The sequence below is a fragment of the Dermacentor andersoni genome, chromosome 3 (genome assembly GCF_023375885.2).
Source record: "Dermacentor andersoni chromosome 3, qqDerAnde1_hic_scaffold, whole genome shotgun sequence".
Classification (NCBI taxonomy): domain Eukaryota; kingdom Metazoa; phylum Arthropoda; class Arachnida; order Ixodida; family Ixodidae; genus Dermacentor; species Dermacentor andersoni.
Window position 1 is genome coordinate 207817662 of NC_092816.1, and position 22310 is coordinate 207839971.

The following is a 22310-nucleotide window of genomic DNA, read 5'->3' on the forward strand; positions in this document are numbered from 1 at the left end:
ATCACGGTCCTCTTGCACTGGAGACGGATACTCTACCGTCCCCGTAGGAGTTAAATTAAAGATTAATTTATGCGGTTTTACGTGACAAAACCACTTTCTGATTATGCACGCCGTAGTGGAGGACTCCGAAAATTTCGACCACCTGGGGTTCTTTAACGTGCACCTAATTCTAAGTACACGGGTGTTTTCGCGTTTCGCCCCCATCGAAATGCGGCCGCCGTGGTCGGGGTCCGATCCCGCGACCTCGTGCTCAGCAGTCTAACACCATAACCACTGAGCAACCACGGCGGGTCCCGCAGGAGTTGTACGCCTCATTTAACCTACAGTGGTGCCCTATTTGATCAGTCAAGGTGGACCAATCTGAGCTCGCTTATACCGCATGGTTGGCATTCGGCTAGAGAACCTGGTATTTATGACCTGCACATGTATGTGAGGCCATACATATTTGAAGATATATATCTTTCTTTTTTCTTTTTTTTAGGAGGGTTCCCGTACAGTGATAAAATAAAGGAAAAGACATTAAAAGAAAGAAAAAAAAAGAAAGAAAAGGGGGCGAAAAAAAAAGGAACATAACAGGTGATTTGAACTCGTGACCCTTCGATGTTGCCCGGAAAGATAGCTCAGTCGGTTGGTTCGTCAGGCCCCAGGCTACTTACAAGCGCCACAGCTCCTGCTCCGAGCCTCACACTTACGTGGAAAGAGACTCATGTTGTCTGTGATAGTCGGTTTTTTGAGTGGTTGGAAGGCATACTTTCTAGGAAAAATGGCCGCTCGAGGAGAAGAGCGAACTCGAGCGGCTTTAGAGGCTAGGAAAACTGCCTTAAAATATTTAGACTTGAGGGAAAGCTTCGTAAACAAACTATAACACGGCAATCAGCACTCGAATACGATGAGAGAAATTACTGAGACGTGGAAAATTCCCTTGAAAAAAAATCTGGTTTGCGAGACAAATGCTTGTATGTATTGAACCTCTTAAAAGATGAGGGGGGAAATATGCGCTCACCGAGAGGGCATCGTCAGCACGAGACCACCACAAGGCACCTTACAGAGATGTGGAGAGCTTCGCGGCCGGAACGAAGCCTCCCCTCTCCGCCGGCCAAGAGGGGAAAACGCGCTTTCCGATCACTCAAGGTTGCGCGGACAAAGCATAACTCTAGCGTCTAGGAAAAGCTTAACCAGGTGCGATGGTGACACGCATAGCGTGGGAAGCTAGCCGCCAGAATAACTATACCAAGGACTGCTGCTGACGAGGGCGGAATACCTTCGTGTAATTATAATAACCCTAATAGGACTACTTTCAAAAGAAAAAAAAAAAGGAAACGGCCCAGAGGGCTATACTACGAGAGCTATGACTGATAGTTTTCTATATATATATAGATATATATATATATATATATATTCATCTCATCTATGGGATCGCATGCGCGCGCTGTTGCTTTGTCTCTGCGTGTAGTAGTTAAGAGAGCCAGTCTAAGGGCGGAGAAGAAGAAAGGAAAGAAAAGCAACAAACTGCAGCGCCGTGGTTTTAAAGCGCACCCGTGGTAGAGAAACGGAATGCGATATAAGCGTGCGTAGCCATGATACACACACGACAAACTGCCTTAAAATATTTAGACTTTAGGGAAAGCTTCGGTAACAAACGATAGCACAGCAATCAGCACTCGAATATAATTATAACCCTAATACTAATTGTAAATATTCATCTCATCTATGGGATCTAATGCGCGCGCTGTTGCTTTGTTCTGTGTGTAGTAGTTAAGAGAGCCAGTTTAAGGGCGGAGAAGAAGGAAGGAAAGGAAAGTCTCTGAAGCAAAAATACAGCGCCGTGGTTTTAAAGCGCACCCGTGGTAGAGAAACGGAAGGCGATATAAGCGTGCGTGGCCATGATACGCACACGACAAACTGCCTTAAAATATTTAGACTTGAGGGAAAGCTTCGTTAGCAAACGATAGCATGGCAATCAGCACTCGAATATAATTATAACCCTAATACTAATTGTAAATATTCATCTCATCAATGGGATCTAATGCGCGCGCTGTTGCTTTGTTCTGTGTGTAGTAGTTAAGAGAGCCAGTTTAAGGGCCGAGAAGTGGGAAGGAAAGGAAAGTCTCTGAAGCAAACTTGCAGCGCCGTGGTTTTAAAGCGCAACCGTGGTAGAGAAACGGAAGGCGATATAAGCGTACTGCGTGGCCATGATACGCACACGACAAACTGCCTTAAAATATTTAGACTTGAGGGAAAGCTTCGTTAGCAAACGATAGCACGGCAATCACCACTCGAATATAATTATAACCCTAATAATAATTGTAAATATTCATCTCATCTATGGGATCTAATGCGCGCGCTGTTGCTTTGTCTCTGCGTGTAGTAGTTGAGAGAGCCAGTTTAAGGGCGGAGAAGAAGGAAGGAAAGGAAAGTCTCTGAAGCAAAATTACAGCGCCGTGGTTTTAAAGCGCACCCGTGGTAGAGAAACGGAAGGCGATATAAGCGTGCGTGGCCATGATACGCACACGACAAACTGCCTTAAAATATTTAGACTTGAGGGAAAGCTTCGTTAGCAAACGATAGCACGGCAATCAGCACTCGAATATAATTATAACCCTAATAATAATTGTAAATATTCATCTCATCTATGGGATCTAATGCGCGCGCTGTTGCTTTGTCTCTGCGTGTAGTAGTTGAGAGAGCCAGTTTAAGGGCCGAGAAGTGGGAAGGAAAGGAAAGTCTCTGAAGCAAACTTGCAGCGCCGTGGTTTTAAAGCGCAACCGTGGTAGAGAACTGAGACAACGTGGCCCAACTACAAGAAATATACTTGAAATTTAGGACGTCACACTGACGCAGTGGTGTTGCGCTTTGGCATGAAATTAAAGAAACGTAACTTTGACCATTTTTTCTCCAGATAATCAACCTGCTATCGAAAAAGAAAAAAGTAGTTTTCAAAGTATTCTTTTTGAGTCTAAATTGATTTATCGTTTCTCCTTAGTGTCTCATTGAAAAAGAAAAAGAGGTGTCATAGCCTCTCCTGTTTTGTTTCATTCTTCCATGTTTGTAGCACTGGTTCAAATAGCCTATGAGTGTTGTGCATTCATGTTGACTGACAGAGAAGAGGCTGGACATGCAGGAGTTGGCCGTGACAATGAGCCAGCAGCAGGTGGTGGCTGAGGTGCCAGACAAGGCACCAGTCAAGCTAAGTGACCTGGAGCTGGGCGCAGTACTGGGCAAAGGCGCCAATGCTGTTGTGTACAGTGGCCGCTGGAGGGCGCCTGTCAGCAGCCAGCCGCCTCCAGTGCCACCCGATGACAGCAAAGCTGCCAGTGCTCCCTTGCTCGTAGCTGCTGCCAAAGAGGCAGACTCAGGTAATTGAAGAAACCTGCAGTTCAAGTGCGCTATGGTGTGGTGATACATATATGGTCGCCGTATATAGCTAGTTTTCTGCTAGACTTTGTTAAGGAGAACAAAATCTTATGTGTAGACTAGCTAGCTAGGCAAGTTGTTACATATTAACATGAAAGTGAAAGGCACGAACAACATAGTACATACAGTGAAACCTCATTAAACCATAGTGGGTCGGAGCTTGGGAAAAGTACATACTAAACGGTAGTACTTCTTAACCAAAATAGCATGAGATCGCCCACTTACCTGTCAAAAATCGAACTCAGAGAGAGTGCAATGAAAGGGCAGAAACATGCAGTATTTATTCACTCAGTGCGACAAAAGTCTGCTGTTTTCATTTTCGTTTGAAGCCGTGGTGACCTAGCAGTGGCCTCTAACTTACTGAAGCTGCTAGCCACCTTTTTCAGCCTGCCCCCTCTTCTCAGCAAACACTCACATGGCAGATTTCTCGTTGGCGTTGCATATTCTCCGTGCACGGGCGCAGCAGCGCTGCAGAAGTCGCAGGGCGCCTTTTTCATTGCGGGGTGCTGTTCTTGCTACTGTTGGGCCTGAATTGCTCATGCTGTCGTTTTTCGTGTCGTCCTCATCACTGTCGTTAGGCGACACTTCGGCAACAACAGAGACAACGATGGCAAAAGGCCGAACCTCATAGCCGACATCTTCTCGCGGTCACAGCAGCATTGCCGACCAACTCCATCGCATTCCAAAAGCCACACACCGTAGTCAACAGTAGATGCCTGGCATGTGCCAGCGCCAACTTCTTCGTGCCACATTCGATAGCCCAAACGATGTCCAATTTTTCTTCTATGCTGAGCACCCGGTGCTTTTTTTCCAAGCTGTGAGTCAGCACTCATCTTCTTCTGTTGTCCCTTGCCATTCATGCTGCTCACCTTCATGTAAACTCTTATTTATGTATAAGCTGCTTCCCCCATTTTATGCTGTAGAGCAAACTTTCAAATGAAAAAAACAAGCTAAACTTTTAGTTGGACTTTCTATGTAAGAAAGTTGCTTATTTACAGGTAAAAGTGTGCAGAAAGTGAATAATGAAAGTGGACACAAAATAAATTGTTTTTTTTTAATGAATTTTCGTAAAAATTTCTCGCTTCGTAGAGGCAACAATGCACCTCCTCGGACAGCCCAGCGGTGCCGACAAGGCTAGCCACGTTCCGCGGACTGAGTATTGTTAGTTGCTTTGCTGTCGCCTTCATGGTTTACTTGGTGCAAGAGAACTCCTGGAAAAGGGTGTTTTGCGGCGCTTTCTCACAAGCCCCAGAAGTCGTCACAGTCAATTGACAGACGTGGCGGCTAGCCACAGGGTCGGCTCTGGAATTAAGAGGCGCATGTTTGGGTCAAGCGTGTCAACCCCTGCCTACGAGGACCTGCTCACCTCAGTGTGTTCAGTGAAACCAAAGTGCAGAAGTGAGTATGTGAACCTTCCCCCTCAAAGGCGGGTCGACTACGTTGACTTTAGACGCTCCCATTGGACGAAGGTTGAACGGCAGTTTTTTCTCACCTAGGGATCTAGGGAGGACAGAGGGTTTTGAAGCAGCCATTTGCAGCTGCTTGGTGTGCTTTCTTTTTCAGTTATGCTAGAATGATGCACACTCCATATGAAAATATTAGTATTTGTATTCCAGAAAAAAAAATGCTGAAGCTTGTCCATATGTACTGCAAAAAAAAAAAAAATGGGAGAAAGAGCGTATTTACCAAGAGAAATCTGAGCTGAAATTGCAAAATAATTTGACAGGCTCAAATGTAGTTGACATCTAAGGAAGGGAAAGCGCAGTGTAAATTATTACAGCACAAAATACTAATGCCTACCAAGCTGGCTGAGCTCAAGCAGCCCTGAAAAATGCATTGTCATTTTTGCAGCTTCCGTTCACGCTTCTCCAGTTCAGCCTGGGTCAGTAGATTCATCAGGCGGGGCATTTGGGTGGGGAGTTCTCACGTGCCCACTCAATGAGAATCAAGAATCGTTCTGGCTGCGCCAACACACATCAAATTGGTTGGGCCCAAGCAACCCAAGAGGTGCTTTGCTGTTTTCCTATAGCACAGTGTTTTAAGACAGCGATCGGAAACCAAAACAAAATTGAGCTAGTGGCTGAGGCCAGAGTATGATGCCTCCAGAGCGAAACATGACTCGTTTCATGCTGCCTGCAGCAGGGAACGGCAGCGTCTTTGAATTATTGCCTGTTAAAAGCATGCAGTAGGCTACCAATGGCACTATGCCACATGCACTGTGAAACCAGTTGGTGAAGATGCTTATCACAATAGTTTGGCGGTGGCGATAGCTGTGAAAATGACATCTCATCACCTGCGATGAGATTTGTGGGTACTGGAAGAGAAAACAGAGTGTGTTACAGCAGTTTTGCCTGGACACGGGTAGTTAACACAGGTAAAAGGCTGTTGTGGTGGGTGCACACTGCTCTCAATCACGCATGTCTCAGACCTTTTCTTGTTCACATGGGATCTAGTGTCCGGAAAATGCATCATACGATCCCAGTTTCGTGTTTTACTGAAGATTGTTGCCAAAAGATTGTCAAAAAAGAAGCGTAACTGAATGGGTAATTCTTTGTGTTCTTGATCTCAAACGTTGACGCTGGGAAATCGTACGCAATGGGATCGTGTCCACGAGGTTCTACTGTATTTGCATTTGTATTGCAGTTAAAAGAAAAGTATTTTATATCATTTGTCGTAGAATAGGTCGTTTTGGGGCCAACCAGCAATTTCAAACAACTCTCATGCAATGAAAATAATTTTACGGCAATGCTATTTTGCGAATTCACTATCCACATCACTGCAATTATGCAGGATTTTTCTTGCTGACATTGACTTTGAGGCAAAGGCTACTGGCCTGCGTTCACCACATGGTTGTGATTGCAAGAGGACTGCTCGAAGTCCAAAAGAGCTGGCATCAGCCGAGACTGTTGTAGCATAAGATGGGTGATAGTTGGCCAAGCAGTGGTCGGACGTCAGAAGTTCCTTGATTTTTGTGAATGCTGCTTCCTGTTCGTGCTGCCAAGTCCAGCTAGTATTCTTATTTAGAAGAGTGTGTATCGGTGCAGTAGTTTCCAAGACATGTGGTATAAACCTGGCAAGATGATTTATCATCCCAAGTAGATGTCTGACACCTGCAAGGTCTGTGGGAGGTGCCATTGCATGGACTGCTTAAATCTTGCCAGGATCTGTCTTGATGCCTGGTGCTGAGACAATGACACCTAGAAATGAAAATTCGGAGACCCCAAAGCAACAATTCTCTTGGTTTAAAGTGATACCTGCAGATGCAAGACGAGTCAACACTTGCTCAAGCCTTGCATCATGTTTCTGCTTGGTATGTCCAAACACAAAAACATCATCAATCATATTAACGACGCCGTTCTGACCTTCGAGAATCTGTGCCATTTGTTTTTGAAAATACTCCGAGGCAGACATGATACCGAAGGGCAGTCGGCAGAAACAATAGCGACCGAAAGGTGTGATGAAAGTTGTCAGTTCATGAGAATCTACTGACAATTTGACTTGGTGAAAGCCTGCAGTCACATCCAGCTTCCAAAAAACAGCTGCACCGTCAAGAAGACCAAGTACTTGTTCAACTGTAGGCAGAATGTGATGCTCTCTGAAAACCACCTGGTTCAGTCGAGTGAGGTCAACACACAGATGGTAATTTCCGTTCTTCTTAGGTACCACTACCAAGCCGGCACACCACGGAGTTGGTTTATGAATACGACAAATGTCGCCATCGCCTTCAAGTTTCTTCAGTTCTTGCCGAACGATTTCATGCAGCGGGATACGTAACCGTCGAGGGCACTGAGTGAGAATGGTACAGCGTCTTGCTTCAAGTGAATTGTGTACTCATCTCGAAGTGTGCCGAGGCCACGGAACAGTTCGGCATGAAGCGTTGGCTCAGGAGTGTTCATAGCACCAAGGAATTTGACGACCTCAAGGGCCTAGATAACCAGTAGACCCAGTAAAGGGATTCAATTATGTAAAGATACTGAGAGCTTGTCTTCCCTTGCCAAAATAGACGTGCCAGATATCAGCCCTGTACATGAAGAGGTTGTGTTCCGGGTCCTGTCAAGACTGCATCAATGTTTTTGAGCACGGCCGGGACTCCAGGCAAGTCACTTGGGACTGCAGAAACCTCAGCTCCTGAGTCTACTTTGAATTTAGTTGGATAATTGTTGGCTGTGACATCCACGAACTTGGCTTTGGCAGGTGACACCAGAGCATGCAGCTCTATGGCACTGAGTCTGCCGTGCTTCATCTTTGTGGAACCACACACTTCAGCGAACGGAAAAATTTCAGACCAAGTTCCGTGCTGGGCACTCTGAGCACGCGTGAAATGCGCGACCACAGAAGGGACAAACTGCGGCTTTGCGGTAGCTCCGTTGTTCCGACTTTGCGTCCATTGAGCGAGCTGTTTTGGCGTCAAGACACTGTCACAAAGTGAACTTTGAAGTTTTTGCCGCATCAATATTGACTGCGGCTTGCAAAGTAGCCTATGCAAGTGAGCGTTCCTTATCAGCGTCTTCGGGCTGACGAGCTTGCATCCAACTTCTTTGAGAGAGAGCTTCGGGGAGCGGCACAGCTGGTCTGAGAGACACGCATCCTGCAAGCCAACAACGAACCTGTCGCGAACCAAGCGTTCTTCCACTGCCGATGATGGGTAGTTGCATCGTTTTACTAACTTGCAGAGTTCGGCGTAAAATGTGTCAATGCTTTCGCCAGATAGTTGGACGCGGTTATGAAAGCAGGAGGACTCGTGGAGTTCATTAGCAGGGTGCACAAAGTGCTCGGTGAAGCGTTTGACAACAGCGTCGTAGGACGCTAACGAGTCTGCGTCGAGTGAAAGGGTTCCAGGAGCGGACGAGCATCTGGGCCCATGCAGTAAGAAGCGTACATACTTGGACGTCTTGCGAAGCTTTCTGTAGTCCAGAAGCAGCGGCATAATCTTTAAAGCAAGACTTCCACGAAGACCAACTCGCGAGTTAGAGAAGTCAAACGCTTCCGGTGGCTGAAGAGCGAGGCCTAGCCACTGAGTCGATTGGCCGCTTTCTTCGAGGGGCATTCTGTCATTGACGGCCATTCAGAGACGGAAGTTTTTCAAACAGATCCCACTTCTGACGTCATGTCACATGGCATTCCTGTCAGGCCACCTTTACCTTTACCTGCCCAGAGGGCAGCACTGGTCAGCTGATATGTGGCGACCACTACAATCTGGAGGTAAGAATGCAAGTGAAAAGCACATCTGTTCATGTAAATATGTGTCTGCCAGGCCGCTTATTTATTACAAATCGAAGCAAGGAATATTTGGCTGCGAGAGAGGATAAACCATGAAAAATGAATGGGGTGTAGAAAGTTATGAACTTTCTTTTCTCTCCTGATCATTACTTGTACATTTAAGTTTAAAAGTTTACCCAATTTCCCCTTGCTTTCCTTGGTTTCATTGTCTATTGGCTTCATTACATCACTACACTTTCACCATTACAATTTGAAAACCAAGCCCCTCATTTCCGAATTCTTCTAGCTCATTTCTAGTTTATACAGCACCATGATTGCTGCGTTTTTGTAGTCTTCCAAGAGCCTTATAAATGTGGCTCTACTGTATTTGGTTATATTATATGTTTTATGCTGCCGTATACCTTTCTCACTTGTGCGATAGATCTTGTTCGCGACACTTGCATAATTAATTTTCCATCCTTTTGAAATCAAAGGCTAACAACATAAATTAAAATGCAAGTTGAAAGTGTCTTGCATGCATTGTTGCTTGTCCATGTTTTCCCATGTTTCTCCAAAATGTACACTTGGGACTTCAAAACGCTTGGCAACTGGCTATGGAGCAATAGCCCATTCCACTCCTACGTAACTATGCAAAATACGAGGGGCATTCAGTAGAGATTCCCCCTGACCCACTTCCATTTCTCACAGGATGTTGAAACTGCACGTGTAGTGATATAAGCCTCTATAGGTTACGTGCCAATATGCAACCCTTAACTTATTTAATAAGGGTCTCTCTTTTACGGGCACAGAGGAGGTGCAAGGTGTGATAATGAACCCAGTGGAACACAGAGCAGCCATCAATTTCCTTTACTTGAGAGGCCACACACGGAGAGATGCGTTCATTGAGATGAAACAGGTTGATGGGGAGTACTCACCACCATAATGATGTTGTAAAGAACTGGCATCATCAATTCAAACGTGGTTGGACTTGGTGGAAGCAACTCCAATTGCATGGTAACCTCACTCCGCTATCGATCGACACGCCATCTAGCACTAACCAACATGCCAACCGTTCTAGAAAATCATCCTGCAACATTCGAGACCTAGCTTAAAATGTCAAGCTTCCAAGGAAAAAAATCATTCAAGACCGTCTTCATACATGTAAGACATCCGCTCGCTGTGTCCTCCGGCTGCTGACGCCCTTCCAGAAGCAGGAATGAATTGAATACTCCCAGGCTCTTTTGACAATGTGCAATGAAAACCAGGAGTATTTTTTCAAGCGACTGATTGCACAGGAAGAAAGCAAGGCCCATCACTGTGATCCAGTAACTGATGTTTAATCGATGCAATGGAAGCATCTGGGCTCACGGACCCCAAAGATGGCACACGCTCATCCCTCAGCAGGCAAGGTCATGCTTACAATTTTGTTGGACTAGCATGGTGTAGTCGTGATGCATTTGCTAGTAGGGGTGTGCGAAGGGTGCCTTTTAGGACTGATTTGAATACAAATCGAATAGTACTGGAAGCAAATTGAATCGAATATCAAATACTTTTCAAATAGTTATTGAATAATGAATAAACGTTATCACAATTAATATAAAACGATGTTCACATCTCAGTATTGTTAAAGTTAGCAAGTTTTGAACATTACATAGCATGTTATGAAGCATTCTTTATCAAAAGCACAAATGGAGCATTAGGAACAAAAGTAGTTTCTTTGCATGCACAGCGCCCTTCAGAGAGTACAAATGCTCACTGAAAAGCCTCTAAAGTATAGCTACCTAAGTGATGTAACTACCTGGCTCTACTATGGAACTTCATGTTTTATATCTGTAGTATGACCACGGAGGAACAAACTTGCCCTACTTTTGCTCCAATTTTACGTTTATTGTTTATTTGGACGCGGTGACATTTTGAAACTGCAATCGACCGGTGTGCCTAGCAGGTGAAATTTATATATGTAGTGAAAAGATTTCTGCATTTATAAACTAAAACACTCTCAAAATACAATTGAAATTATTATAATGTGCAAAAGTAAATAATAAAACTGTTACGATACATCAAGACGCTATCTAAGCTTGCACGTTTCCATTCACAGATCATGCTGGGTTCTTGATCTCAGTGTTTCGGTTGCAGAAGACAAACAAACACTTTTCTGCTCGTTCTGTTTGGTAAGCATGCATATGTTTTTGTTATCAAAGTATTTTGAAACATACAAGGATGAGAAGCCTGGAAGGAGCACCTGCACTGTGCCAGGTGGGTTGCACAAGATCCCTTTCATGCTGCATCAGCCAGATATGCAGTCGCCAGGTTTTGCTGAGGAAAAAACAATAATGCTGTGTGACGAATGTTGCCACTATCGTTTACACATTTTGCTCTGCAAGAGGGCACCGAAGGGCAAAAATGCAGCCCGTGTGCCCCATCTGAAGAAGCCCGGAGTTGTGCTAATCGGTATGCTGGAACTGCAGTGCACGCACACAGAAACAAACGCATGCACACACACTTGCAAACCCAGCGCTTACTGCACACAAATGTGCAAATGCGTCAGGAAAAGCCACAGCAAGCAATCGGTGAGCTCCGCATGGACATGCATCACCTCCACGACAACCATAACCACTGATCGCAAAAGCCCTTTGTTGCACCATTATGGCTCCGCTTACCAGTAATGTCTCCAGGCTGCAGTGACAGACAATGCTGCAGTAGAATGGAGTGCTCAAGCGCCCCCAGGCTGGCATTGCTAAAAGAGCCTGGTTTTCACCGCCGGACAGCACCCTGCCCAATTTCAGTGCACCATACTTCATGCTCCTATAACTTGGTGCCATTTCTGTTTGACTGGTGGAGCATTGGAATGGGGAAAATATTATGGGGAAGTATTGTCATCTGTTCTATGCATTGGCTTGCTTTTCCCATGGGCGCTTAAATGTAACCTTGTGTACATTTTGCGCAGATATTGAGCAGACACAGAAAGAGGCATCAACAGCAACGGACTCTACAGAGCCTGTGAAACACATGCAAGGTAGGTGAAGTATCCTTTTTATTTTAATGAATATCTTGTCCTTATTTAAATAATAATATTGTTGCTTAGTGATGGAGGAAAAAGACAATGCTGAAGGAAGACAATGATCGGGGGCACAGCCATCTGCATGCATGTTTAGTCAGCCAGCTTGACTATCTGTATACAGTTTTTAATACTATGTGCATATATTTACTGCATTCTACCAGTGCTAACATATGGGGCAGAAACTTGGAGGTCAACAGTGAAGCTCGAGAACAAGTGAAGGACCATGGAAAGAGCATGGAACGAAAAATGTCAGGGATAACATTAAAAAAGAGGAAGAGAGCAGCAGTGTGGCTGAGAGAGCAAACCGGGATAGCCAATATTCTAGTTGATATTAAGAGAAAAAAATGGAGCTGGGCATGCCATGTAATGCGTAGTGTAGATAACTGGTGGACCATTAGAGTTTCAGAATGGGTGTCAAGGGAAGAGAAGTGCAGTCAAGAACAGTGTAAAACTAGGTGGGGCTATGAAATTGTGAAATTTACAGGTGCAAGTTGAAATTGGCTAACGCAAGACAGGGGTAATTGGAGATCGCAGGGAGAGGCCTTCGTCCTGCAGTGGACTTGAAGGTAGTCTGCTGCTGATGATGCTATTTACTGCATTCCTTAATATATTGACGGAAACGCTCGGTATTGCGGCTGGCGATGGAGCTTCAGAGAGAATGTTGCACCACAGCATTAAGCCTCACATGCTGCAGACGTCACAGCATGTTAGTCTTTATGCTGTACTTTCGCGCAATGTCTTGCTTGGTCGGGCCTTACTTATAAGCTTCTTTGAAGACCAACTTTCGTCGCCAGGTCAAGCGTGCGGTAGAAGCTGCAAGTAGCCATTATAAAATGTTGCGACTACACCCAAAATCAGAAGCACGGAACTACACTTAAACCTCGATGTAACAAAATAGTTAAAATTGGCAATTTGCTTTGTTATATAGAAATATCGTTCTATTGAAATTCAACCTTTTATGCAAATAAGTACAGTCGCTGATAAATTTTTCTTACAGGGGAAGGGGCCACAGAATTTTCCCAATTGTCGGGCAATTGAAGAAAGCAAATTTGAATGAGGAAACAATTCATTTTGATGAATTTGGGAGCTGGCGACGACTGATACGGTTTCGTGCCACATACATCAATGATATTTTCTCGGCGGTAAGAGTTAAGTGAAGCCAGCCACGCTTTCACGTGCACTCTGCCCCTGGGGCTGATGCCGTCACCCGCATTGGAACAACGCTATCACCAAAAGCGCTAGCAGTGGGGAGCGAACGCTTCGTCTGCCTCTCGCTCCAGCGGGTCTCCAAAACTCGAGAGCACACAACCTCTAATAGTAAATGTGCCGTAAGACAATTTACATGGTGCTACGCCATCTCAGCACGCCCACTCTTTGCATACGCGGCAGATTATCTCTAAAGCAGGGTGTGCAGCTGCATATGTGCTCAGCCATGCTTACAGCCATGCGCAGCCACGGCCTAGACAGAGAGGCGCGAACTTCTCCCACCCTCTCACACCCGCTTGATCACGTTAGGGCGAGCTCGTTCCCCTCCCCCTCTTTCCCATTGCTCGCACGGGAAGGCATCTCTTGTGAAGCCATCACCTTTTTTTCTCTCACCCTTGCACATTTTCACTCACACCTAAAGCACACAGTGTGCTGCGCGCGATAGGATCTTATCGCACTTGGACTTTATACGAACATGACTCCACTTCGGTGGTCACTCTTTGTCGCGCAGTACATGATTTGAGAGGTGCATTTGCAAGCAGCAACCACTTGTAATTCAATCATTTGACCATCCGTGTTGGCGGAAGTTTCTATTGTCTCAGTGTTCCTTTTCGGCAGCAGTGAAATTTTATTATATTGAAATAGCATACAAGCACACTTTATTATATTGAGGTTCTAAACAGATGGTTAAATATTTCCTTATATCAAGAATTTCATTGTATTGAAGTTTGTTGTATCAAGGTTTAACTGTACCTGCGGAATAAACCCAATGTGCGGCTGGCATTAACTGTATAATCTTGCTGTTTCATGAGCTGTGGCGCTGCGGACATCTGTGATGGCGACACCAGTGTGGTATACAGGGCTGTCTTGGCAGTTGAAAAATTGCACATTTTAATGTAAAAATTACGGTCGCCTCGAGGCTCTCGATTGAAAATTAACTTCTAAATAACCAATATTATGGACTTTTCGAATTATTGAGAAATGTTTTTTATAGGATTGCATGCAAAGCTGACAAGACCAATTATTTAGGTATTCACACGTCATCCTTTTTACCTTTCTTAAAGGGATAGTGAATAAAAAATTTGTCGCCGAGATTTCTGTCTCCAGTGATAGCTGTCGCACCGAGAGCGACCAAAACAACACTCTATCTGAGGAGAAGTGAGTGAAAAGTAATTATTTTAGTGAATATTTCTCAAATCATAGCACCTACCGGCCTCCTCCGAAAGCTCCGGCAAAACCGGATATCACGTCACGCTTACCCACCTCGAGGCCCATTGCGAGCGATCGTTCATACTGAGCGCGCGAAGGGGCGAGTTGATATTTGCAGCAACGCGCTTTTTTTGTTCGACCGTCCTATTCGCACCGCTTCCTCATGTGGGCGGTTCGAGAACCTCTCGTCTTTCATCTCGTGGATTTGTGGTTTGATGTGTGGAGCAGCGGTGTCAACGCCGCAGAATGCCGAGGGTGTGCTGTGCGCATGTGAAAACGGCAGGCAGCGGTAGTCTTTTTCTCGCGTACCTCTCATGAATGCTTCTCCCGTGAACCGCTGGCTTGTTCACGCTGTAGTTTTGCGCACAGGTGCTGTTTGACCGTAATTTGTCGTTTGTACGACATTCTGAGCCAGATGTTTGGCCAATTCTGCCAGAATGAATCGAAATCCGCATCGTCTGAAGCGACAGCTGACGAAAAAAAATTTGCCGACATGAGACTGGTGGCGCCATCTCGTTTGCACCAAGGGAAGGAGTGCTCGGCTGCGATGAAACAACGGGACGCTGAAACCGCTGCGCATGTACTCGTTCACTCCGTGAATAACAAGACGCCCCCTGCTTACAGAGGCGCATTTCAGTCACTGCACATGCCTGGCTTCAATCCTCACCCGTTGCTTCATCGCATCTATTCTCAATAACAGCTACTTGCGCGTATCAAGCACCTGCCACGCGAGAGCCGGCAGCCGACTTATGCTCACGTCGCCGGCCACACCTGCGTCGATGGCGTAGGTATAGGGAGGTCTACATGCGTCAATATCTTCAATGATTTCAACGGGTTCTTTTTGTTTTTTTTGTAGTGTGTACACACGGCACCTGTATTGTGCATTGGTAGCTTTCATGCTTTACGCGCTAACAGCTACCCATAACATTTACAACCAAGCGGGCGGAGCAAGCCGCTTTGCGCAGAATGCAGAGTAATTTCCTTACGTCGCCTGACATAGCCTGAGGCATAAGCGTCCTCGCTCTGTTGAAACCAAACATGGCAAAGCGTTTGCGTGAGTGAATCATGCTGGGCGCACCGCCACGGATGCAGCACTGTCAATGAGGCGTGCGCCTCTCGTCTCGCTAACTCATTTGTGACAGGTGCGAGCTTGCGATCCGCGCCGCAGGAACCGCGTTTATATCTGGTTTCCACTTATGATGCCGCCCTTGATCTCTGGAAGCGTACGCGTGTACATGGAGTGCACAGTGTAAACACCACTTTGCTGGTCCAGACTCCCTCGGCACCGCGGAGGGGGACTGCTGCGGTGGGTCGTCGTCAATTTCGCTTGACGACGCGGACTGATCGTAGGCATATGCCTTTATCGTTCGTGGTCGTTCAGTAGGCCGCTCATCCAAGGCGGAGTCATAATCTCCGCTCATACAAGCACTCTGACTAGAATTTTGCATTTTGCACTGCACAACGCGAGGAAAACAAAACTGCGCAGCCGGTCAGTTCGCTCCGCGGCTGCTGAGGGTAGGTGTGACGTCAGATCCGCCGGCTTGTTGTCGGGAGCGCTTTGCGAGTGACGCGGTGGCCGCTCATAGTGTCAAAAATAAAGCCATCCGCTCAAAAGTAACCCGAATAATGACTATATACTATAGCAATCGCGTCTTAGGAATGCAATTGTGGGGCTTTTTCTATATTCGATTTTTATTCTGTATCCCTGTAAGTGGCGTCTCACAAGGGAGCGTACTAGGCCCATTTTGTTCAAAGTCTATATTAAGGACATTGTTAATATTGATAATACCATAAAATTTGTGATATACGCGGACGACACTAGTATGCGTCTATCAAGCCCAGATGCAGACGAATCAGTTACGTTCGAAGCTCCGCACTCATGATGGAAATTTGGGCTCCAGTGTCGATGAGTACTGTAACGGGCAAACCATCCGTGTCCACGTCCAGAAGGTTCCGATCAGTAGGCAGGGTCAGAAGAGGAATTTCAGGCCAGGGTTCTAGAGCAGCGTCACCTCCAGAAGCTGCCCCAGTTAGTTTCCCATCGAAGAGCAGCGACGATAAGCTGGGGATGGAAAGCGACGCAGCTGTGGCGAACGGGAGCGGCGACTATGTGGTGATGACGAGTGGCTAGTTGCAGTGGCTTGAGTATTGTCAGGTGCGTCTTCAACCTCAGTGGAGAGCGATGGTGTGCGAGGATTCAGTGGGGAGTGGCGGTAGGTGGGAAAGAGTGGGCTGGCCACAAACTTCGACAGTGCCGAGAGATGTGGCCCACACGTCCACAGTAAAAGCAGATGGGTCTATCGTCATGTGTGCGCCATTCGGCCGGGTTGCGATAGCTCGGATATGGACCGTATTGGCTCCCATGAGCAGGGGCAGAGGCAGCAGACGAAGCAAAGTCAGGACGGCTGGTGGAGCAGATGGACAGAAGACCCACATTGGCAAGTTCTTGGTGAATGACCGACTGGATGAAAAGCACAAGCGGCCGGGAATTGTCAAAGCACTGCGTCACTGGCATGGCAAGAGACGCTGCTTGGATTTCTCGCCGAACGATAGTACAAAGTTTTCACAGGGGGGGGCTCACGCGGTGGACAAATGTCTTCGCATGTCGATAATGCTACGGTATTGGGTAGACGCGTAAATTGTTGAACTATGCGGCAACTCTTCGCTTCTTCAAAGCGGCGACATTCATTAATGATCTCATTTACCACTGTTATGTTCTTGTAAACAAGCAGGTTGTCCGCGATGCCTTTTAAGATGTGTCTGACCTTGTCTGCCTCTGCCATATTGTTAGCCACTCTGCGGCAAAGGGCGAGGACGTCCTCAATATACGCAACGTAAGATTCAGTGCACGTCTGTACACTGGTCCCAAGGTCCCTCTTCGCAGCACGTTGGCGGCCGACGGGCTTGCCGAACAAACTCTAAGCTTCTGTTTGCACTGGTCTCAACTTATAATCGCTTCTTCGTGTGTTTCGAACCAGACCCGCGCGGTTTTCTTGAGGTAGAATATTATATTAGCCAGCATAAGCGCGTTATCCCACCTGTTCCTAATTCTGCAACCAGTCATCATCATCAACATTGTCAATCCTGGAAAACATGCCAGGGTCGCGAGGCAGGGCCAGGATGACCGTCGGTGGCGACGACGGGTCCGTGGTTGAACTGTCTCCTTCGGATGACATGGCGGCCAGGTTACGTCCGCTGCGGAGCTCCATCTTGCCCAAGTCATTAACCAGCATCTGCACCAATGATGTTACGGGAAGGAAGAAGCATGCGTCTATTCACAGATGGCTTTTAATGGCTGAGCCAACAAGCGTAGAGCAGCAATAACACTAAACTCTTCTTCGTCTCCAAGGCCACCATTAGCATCCTCTTCTTCCCACATTACCGACTGTGACAATATTCTTCATTACTGATACGGAAGAAGCTGTTTCAATGGGCGTAATGTATTCTCGAGAAGAAAAATAATCGGGTTTGGCACGTTCGGCTTGCTCCGCTGGCCGCCATTGTTGTTTTGGTATCCCGCACTGACAGCGACAGCCGCCTGCTTGTCATACTGCAGCAAATGTGGGATGAAAAAAGAAAATGTCTCTTTTCATGGAAAATTTAACCCGCATAATGATTGCACCCCTGAATATGTGTCTATTTTTTTTTGACAAAAATGTGTGAACATTATGCAAGTAAATACGGTAATAATTTAGCTGCCCAACTCTCCTGATCTGTTGGATGCTTCTATAAAATTGCACACTTAATACCTATCTGGCTTAAACAAAACATATATATTTCACTGTTCTACTCCATATTATCATACGGCATATTGGTATGGGGCACCACAACAAAAGCTAACTACAACAGGCTCATTATTATACAAAAGAAGATATTGCGCATTTATGAAAACTATCAGAGACCATGTTATGAACTAAGCACATTACCATTATTTTTTAAATACCGAATGCTTAAAGCTAATGACGTTTATGATTTTAAACTACTACAGTACTTACATAAGAATGCACTATATATACACGAAAACATTAATGAAGTTCCTTACAATATGAGACTAGAAAACAGACACCAAACACAAGGGCCAATTATGGTAAACAAACAACCAGGTACCAAGTACTAAAAATCCTAAATAAGCTAGAAGATAACATTGATTTCAATATGACTAGAAACGCCTTCAAAAACCACATTAAGGAATTGTTGTTTGGAGAGTGCTTTATTGTGCATAATAATAATGTGACACATGGGGATTATACATACATACAGAGGGAGGTCCCACAGTCAACATACGGTACAGGGGACCTCCCATTACAAATTAGTAGGATATCTAAATATAAAGCGCTATATGCAAACATGCAAGACACCATATTAAGTTAGTCACTAGCTAACGCTGTAAAATATTTAATGACACAAAGCACTTATTAATATAATGATAATGATCAAATTGTTATATTGAGTGCAAAAATTTACGAAGGTTTGATTTGAATGTGTAAAAATGAGAGAGTATCTTAATATGACACGGTAATGAGTTCCAAAGTAGTGGGGCTGAAAAATTAGTAGTAAATTTACCATAATTGGTTATAGGTCTTGGTAGTAAATAGCTGTTGGTAGAAGCGAAACGGGTACACGTGGAATGTGGATACTGGCTGTTAGTAATTATAGGAAATGGGAGCTTTCCATTAACAGATTTTTTAAAGAAGTATTCCAAGTGAGTAATTATTTCGTTTCTGTAACGGTAAAATGCCGTTAGATCTGAGCAATGAAGGTGCTTCCGATGTGTAGTTGCTACGTGTAATGATTCAAATGGCTTGATTTTGGGTATGCTGTTGTGGGGATAAATGTATGGGATACGTGTTTCCCCGTGATGATATGCAATAATTAATATGCGTGTGAATCTTCCTCTACTACGCCTTGTAGTAGAGGGAGATGAGTGTCTTCACATTAAAAAAAATTGTGAACTTTAATTGATATTCTAATTCTATATGCTGCCTGCTTTGTTAAGGATAAAACATGCTCGTCAAATTTTAGGTGTTTATCTAATATGACGCCAAGAAACAGTACTCTATCAGTAGGATAAAGTGTGCGGAAAGCAAAGGTTAGCGATGGATACACTGAGATATTCTTTTGTTTAGTTGACAAGATAGCGAAGTTAGATTTTGCAGTATTAATGTGTAGTCTCTTTAATCGGCACGAGGTTACAATATTAGCCGCGTCGTGGTTAAGCTTGCACATTAATGAATCAGGACTTTTGTCTGAGGAGATGATGTTAGTGTTGTCAGCGTAAAGGATACAGTCAGAGGGCTTTAGGCACCGTGAGGGGTCGGGTCGTTAATGTATAATAAAAACAAGAGAGTTCCTAATATATAGATCCTTGTGGTACACCAATGTTAGTTGTTTTAGGGTGCGAGCAAGTGCTGGATATTGATACAGTATACAGTGGAATCTCGTTGATACGATTCTCACGGGCACCGAAAATAAAAACGTATTATCCAAAAATCGTATTATCCAAAACGGACTCCAAAAGATCGCGAATAATACATACTTGGCACAGAACTTGCTTTTATTAAAGCACTTTAAAATAATCCGTCACTTTGCGCTGCACTTTTTGCTTTTCGAGGTCCTGCAGCAAGCTTTTCTGGAACTCGTAAAAACGAGTAGCAGTTTCCTCGCTGAGCTCCGCAGACGCGACAAAGCCATGAAGCCCGTCCAAAGCTTCGAGAGCACCGTCAGTATTTAATGGCCGACGATCGCTGCTGCAATCTCCGGCGTCTTGGTTGTCATAGTCGTCGCTCTACTCTTCAGCGGTAACATCTGCAATGATGTCTTGGACGGTGCGCAATTCACATGTCGCCAGTTGGTCGTCCGCCGATACAAACTCTTCCGGAGACGCGTCGACATTGAGGTCACCCCAGTCCGGGATGTCAATCTCTGCGCCGTCATCTCCATTTTCCTCAGTATCGCCAGGTGCACAAAAAAAGCCACACTTCTTGAAGCAGTTGGAGATGGTGTCAGGTTTGACGCGATCCCATGACATCGCCAGAAAATGGATGGCTCCCAGAGGCCGCCACACTGCTGCAGGCGCTGTGCAGAAGCACGGCCGGACTCTAGCCGAGCCGAGCCAGGCCAAGCCTCGAGCATACAAAGCGCGCGTCGCCGCGTCTTTAGTCCGCCGTGCCTGTCGTTTCGCTCGATGTTAATTTCAGTAGCTCTGCCCACCCGCTTCAAAGGACTGGCTCTGATGTTATCATCATACAGAAGACGTTTCCGGGATCGTATTATCCAAACCGACGTGGAAATACGATCGTATTAGCCGTACAAAAATGCATTTACCTCTATAGGGCATCGGCCGGGAACGAAAAAAAAACGTATTATGCCGAAAAACGTATTTAGCCGAATCGTATCAACGAGATTTCACTGTATTCTCTTTCTTTCAAATAGTTACGTAATAATCGCAGTGCCGGGCCGGTTATACCAATAGAGTAATTTAGCAAAAAGGATGTTACGAACAAGTGAATTGAACGCTTTAGAAAGGTCAGTAAATAATGCACCAGCAAAATTTCCAGTGTCAATTGCCTGCCAAATCTTGTCTGTTAGAAATATTAATGCCAAATCAGTTGAGTAACCCTCGATAAGCCCAAATTGGTTTTGTGATAGAATACGATATTTTGATAAATAACCTTATAAGCGTGTTACGATTAGTTTTTCGATAATTTTACTAAAGAATGAAAGTATAGCATATAGCAATAAGGCGGTAGTTAGATGTTAGACGCTTCATCTCCCTCCTTGAAAACAGGAATTATTTTGGCCTTCTTCAAAGAACTTGGATAGATTCCTGTTTTAAAGATAAAGTTCACTATGTGACAGAATATTTCAGATATTAGGTACGCTATCATTTTCATGAGAGATGGGCTGAAGTCATCAAGACCAGGCCCTGTATTTTTTAGACTGGAAATGACTGTGACTATGTGTTCAGGTGTTGCGGGATGAAGGAAAAAGCTATAAGGCACACGGGGGTAAGTCTCGGTCAATGAATCGTCGCACCATTCATTATCTGCACAGAAGAAATTAATGAAGTATTTTGCAATGTCCAAGAGATTATCAAGGACAAGATCCCCCGATTGTATCATAGTTATTTCGGAACTATCATTGGATCGACCTAAAGAAGAGTTGAATACTTTCCATTGCTTTTTGACATCATTACCTGCAGACTTAATTTCATTTTCATAATACATCGTTTTAGCCTGTTTGAGTAGTTTTCCTAGTAAGTTAGAATATTTATTATACCTTTCGTGCAGTGCAGTGTTAAATGGCTGTTTTTTTTGTTTTTCTGTAAAGGTTGTCTTTTTTCCTTAAGCAATTTAGCAAACTGGTGGATAACCACGGGTTACGAGGAGCTGAAAACATTTTTTTACAGTTCATTAGCACCATGGAATCTCAAATAGCATTAAAAATTATTTGTGAGAATGTGTTACAGGCAGTTTCAGGGTTATCACATTCCATTACTGGTGACCAGTCTGAAGCGGCAATTAATTCAATAAAATTTAACGAATCAAACTTTTTTCTGGTCAAGCTTGCATCGGTAGTGCCAGCAGTAGAAGTTAGGTGCACGAATGTTGGGTAATGATCGGTTATTGTAGCTTCGACAACACCACAGTCAGGGTTAACAAGAAGATTGGATGATATGTGGTCGATAAGCGTGCCCTGTTTATTCGTGGGACAACGAGTTGGAAGAGTAATTAGGTTTTCATATCCGAACCCATTTAAGCAGCTAACATAATCATTAAGCAGTGCATTGCATGTATCTAAAAGGTTAATATTAATATTGCCCATGATAATGACATTTTTCTGTTCGAATGTTAAGTTATGCAGCAAATTACCTAGAGCTAAGCAAAATGCGCTTCCAGATGATGAGGGTGAACGATAGATGCAGCTAACTATTAGGTTTTTCTTATCTTATGAAAAAAATGTATCGTCAAATTCAACCCAGACAAATTCACAGTTCACCACGTTGAGTGCCAAGTCAGATCGCTTATGAAAATGCAACTCTGAGGATACAAAAATAGCAGCACCACTGTGATTACTGTTATCACGGTGGCAGTATTCAGATGAGTACAAAGGAAAGCTGTACAAGTTATTGTGAGATGCGGAAAGCCAGGTTTCACTAATGCAAATAATAGAGAAATTATGACAGGTAGAGGATAAAAAATTTGTGATGCCATCCATGTTC

At 44.8% G+C, this 22310-nt stretch overlaps 1 protein-coding gene across 1 annotated transcript in view; it reads left to right on the top strand.

The window, feature by feature from the left end:
* Positions 1–22310, top strand: part of Pink1 (PTEN-induced putative kinase 1) — a 97262-nt gene that overhangs the window by 22267 nt on the left and 52685 nt on the right. The window contains exons 2-3 of the mRNA XM_050172668.3: positions 3122–3356; positions 11561–11629. Coding sequence (XP_050028625.2) covers positions 3122–3356; positions 11561–11629 — 304 coding nt within the window. The remainder of the gene's footprint in view (positions 1–3121; positions 3357–11560; positions 11630–22310) is intronic.